This window comes from Vanessa atalanta, chromosome W (assembly GCF_905147765.1).
Source record: "Vanessa atalanta chromosome W, ilVanAtal1.2, whole genome shotgun sequence".
NCBI lineage: Eukaryota > Metazoa > Arthropoda > Insecta > Lepidoptera > Nymphalidae > Vanessa > Vanessa atalanta.
In genome coordinates this window covers 4,441,859-4,445,473 of record NC_061901.1, presented here as the reverse complement: position 1 = coordinate 4,445,473, position 3,615 = coordinate 4,441,859, and the positions used below count along the sequence as shown (strand labels likewise).

General features: G+C 40.0%; 1 protein-coding gene across 1 annotated transcript; it reads left to right on the top strand.

Moving 5' to 3' along the window:
- Positions 1–1,734: 1,734 nt before the first annotated feature.
- On the top strand, positions 1,735–3,401 carry LOC125075562. Its single transcript, XM_047687274.1, has 2 exons — positions 1,735–2,412; positions 3,321–3,401. Exons 1-2 carry the CDS (start codon positions 1,735–1,737, stop codon positions 3,399–3,401), a joined length of 759 nt encoding a protein of 252 aa, XP_047543230.1.
- Positions 3,402–3,615: the final 214 nt, after the last annotated feature.

Here is a 3,615-nt window from a genome sequence, read left to right as displayed (position 1 = left end):
TATTTCCGATTTTTGTAATTTCCGTTTACGCGTGGTCATTGGCTTGGCAGGATTTGGAATAGGTCTTAACAATAAGGGACTGCAGTGGGAGGCTGAGCATCCCGGTTTCGGATCAAGTGAGTTGTCACGGCTAGTATTTAGTCGAATATTTACTTCAGTTTCCGGCAGCACTGTGTCACCTTTCTGAGTAGCTATATCTGGCCCAAAAGCGGAGACAATTCGAGAACATCCAGGTTCTGGTTCAGGTGTACACCCGTCGCTACGAATCTTTTCAGGCGTGTTAACAATGGGCGCAACAAAGTCTTGAAACTCACAAGAGGGAGTTCTGTTACGAGATGGAAATATTTCTGATAAATGATCTACTGAATTTGATGGAATCAGTTCTTGAAGAAGTGAAGGCGATGGAGTTGAAGAATTGTCTGCAAAAGGTCTGGGAATATCGATCGTTTCTATTGAGTTTGTACTTTCTGTGCCAATATTCATATTAGACGTGCCTGCAATCACAGCAGCTGGTTCGTAATCTTCGTCACCAAAAGCATATTTATTCACTGGCCAAATACCAGGTCTTTCAAATCCATGAACTGTATTTTGAGCTACTGCACTTTTCAGTAGCGTTGCGTACAGCACGCACAGCACGTATGCTGTGAACATCCTCAATCAATATCAAACTATTACTCACTTGAAGGAATCTCTAAGTTATAACGAAATGTTACTCCACATGGACTTCTCGGAAAATTATTTTTACATATTTGGTAAAGAGGTGCACAGTTTACACTTTGAAGGCAGTCGGGATCAGGTATCTCTTCATACAGTGGTGGCCTATCTCAGAGAAGGGAGAGAGATTGTTCACAATTCACTATGCACGGTCAGCGAATGCACACGTCACGATTCACCAGCAGTATGGGCGTATCTACAGAATGCGTTAGAATTTGTGTTTGAAAAATGTTCATATATTACTACTATATATATTTTAACAGATAGTCCAACGAGTCAATACAGAAATAAACAAATATTTTATATGATCACACAGCTCCGCGCTATTTTTCCATCTTTAAAAATAGTCACCTGGAACTACCAAGAAAGTGGCCACGGGAAAGGAGGCCCAGATGGCATTGGTGCTGTGGTTAAGAGGACTGCCGATTTCCAAGTCAAATGCGGGCGCGACGATGGTAATTTTGCGACATTTGTTGAAGCTGTTCGTGAGAATCTTAAAAATATCGAAATAAGAGTAGTTAAAGAACACGAAATTATAGAAAAAGAGTCCTCTCACCAAGTCATCTGGAATACTCAATCTGAATTTCTTGAATTCAGAAAACTTAGCCGTTTCGTTTGCTTAAACAAAATATGTGAACACAGTGATAAACATATGCAATTACATAAAATTTATAAGAGCGCCATTTCATTAGCAGTCCAGAATGTTAAAATCATTCCGCCAAACAAACGTATTACGCTTTTGAGTGACATCTCAATTCGGTAAGCCAATCAGCACAATAATTCATCAATTTCTGGAATACGTAAGACAAACAATAGTTTAAATGTAAAAAGACTATCAGAAATAAAAGAGAATTGGGAAAATCATCCATTCATAATAAATAATCAACAGAACATAACAGGACATGAACAGGAATTCCTTCGATTTATAAATAATTCAGAATAAATAATATGAAAAAGTCAAATAAACCATCAAAGGAAAATCTTGACGAATACAAAAAACATCGTAACATCTGCAACAGAATGTGTAGGGATGCTAAACGCCGCTATATTCATAGTAGACTTCAGAATACTTCCCAAGCGCAAGTTTGGGGATTCTTACGGTCATTAGGTGTGGGCAAGACCACGGATAGCTTTCAAACTACCGTGGACCTCAATGAACTAAATCAGCACTTCAGCACGCCACCTATAACATTAGATCCTGACACTAAGTCTGCTACTCTTTCATATCTATCTAATCTTGTTCCACCAGAACTGCCCCCTTTCACTTTTGAACCAGTCTCGGAGGAAACTGTTAAGAGGAATGTCCGATCTATCTCCACAAAAGCCATCGGTAGCGATAATCTAAGCCTGGATATGATACTTCCTGTGCTGGAGGATATTGCACCTGTGATCACTCACATTATTAATTTCTCACTTTCGTGCAATATCTTCCCAACACTTTGGAAGAACGCCTACGTTATTCCGCTACCGAAGACCTCCAATCCTTCCTCTTGTTCTCAATACCGTCCCATATCTATACTGCCAATCCTATCAAAAGTCCTAGAATCTATAGTTCACAAACAACTGTATTCCTACTTTACCATCAACAACCTCATGTGTCCTTTCCAATCCGGTATCCGTCCATCTCACAGCACTGTTGGAGCACTGCTGAATATAACTGAGGACATTCGGTATGCTATGGATAACACCAAGCTTACTGTAATTGTTCTCTTAGACTTCAGCAGTGCTTTTAACTCTGTAGATTTTGACATTCTTCTTGGTACCCTCCGAGCGGTTAATATTTCTTCCTCTACCATTGATTGGTTTCACTCTTATCTTTTCGGGCGCCGGCAGTGCGTGAAAACAGAAAATTCATCGTCTGATTGGTCTAACTTATCTGCCGGTGTTCCTCAAGGCGGCATACTCTCTCCACTTCTCTTTTCTGTTTTCATTAATAACATTTCACGTGTCATCTCTTCTCCCTTTCATCTGTATGCAGATGACTTACAGCTGTATCGTCATTGTCAGTTGAGTGAGTTGTCTGAGACTGTTGACTGCCTAAACGAAGACCTTTTGGCTGTTCAGTTATGGGCCAAATCTTTTGGCTTACTGGTTAACCCTGCCAAATCACAAGCAATGATCATTGGTAGCAGTAGGCTAAGAAGTAAAATTGACTGGCCATCTGTGCCCTGTATCAAGTATGCTGGGGTTCCAATAGCCTATCATGAAAATGTAAAAAACTTGGGCCTGATCATTGACTGCAACATGTCTTGGACGTCTCATCTCAACGATGTTAGTAAACGTATGCATTTCACGTTTCACTCTCTCAAACGTCTCCAATATTTTCTCCCTTTCAACACCAAAATTATGCTCGCTCAATCTCTTCTTCTCCCTATTCTCGACTACGCTGATGTTTGCTTTCTGGATGTGACAGAGGAACAGCTTAATAAGTTAGAGCGCTTACAAAATCTTACTATTCGCTTTATTTTCGGGCTACGTAAGTACGACCATGTGTCTCTTTTCCGCGCTCAACTTAAATGGCTGCCTATCCGATTTCGCCGTGATATGCACATCCTTTCGGTCCTTTTCAATATTCTCACAAACCCTAATATTCCTGAATACCTCAGCTCCCGCCTCAACCTGCTTCCTCCTTCAACCCGCTCCAGGCGTTCTTGCATCACTACGATGCTCGATGTGCCTCGGAGTAACAGCAAATTTCGACTTCAGTCGTTCACAATACGAGCTCCGCTACTATGGAACAAACTTCCTAAATACATACAGGACAGTACTACAATTGATATGTTTAAAAAACGATTAAGACAGCATTTCCTGACACAAGTTTACCCTTCATCATAAACTTTGATATTAATATGTGTGTATCTATGTATATTATATATTTATTTATATATATATATATATATA

Bases quoted from the DNA above. Each gene is read 5' to 3' on its own strand.
- LOC125075562 (XM_047687274.1), top strand. From the start codon at position 1,735: ATGTGTAGGGATGCTAAACGCCGCTATATTCATAGTAGACTTCAGAAT. The intron at 2,413-3,320 runs GTAATTGTTCTC...TGAATACCTCAG, and splicing joins TGGATAACACCAAGCTTACT to CTCCCGCCTCAACCTGCTTC.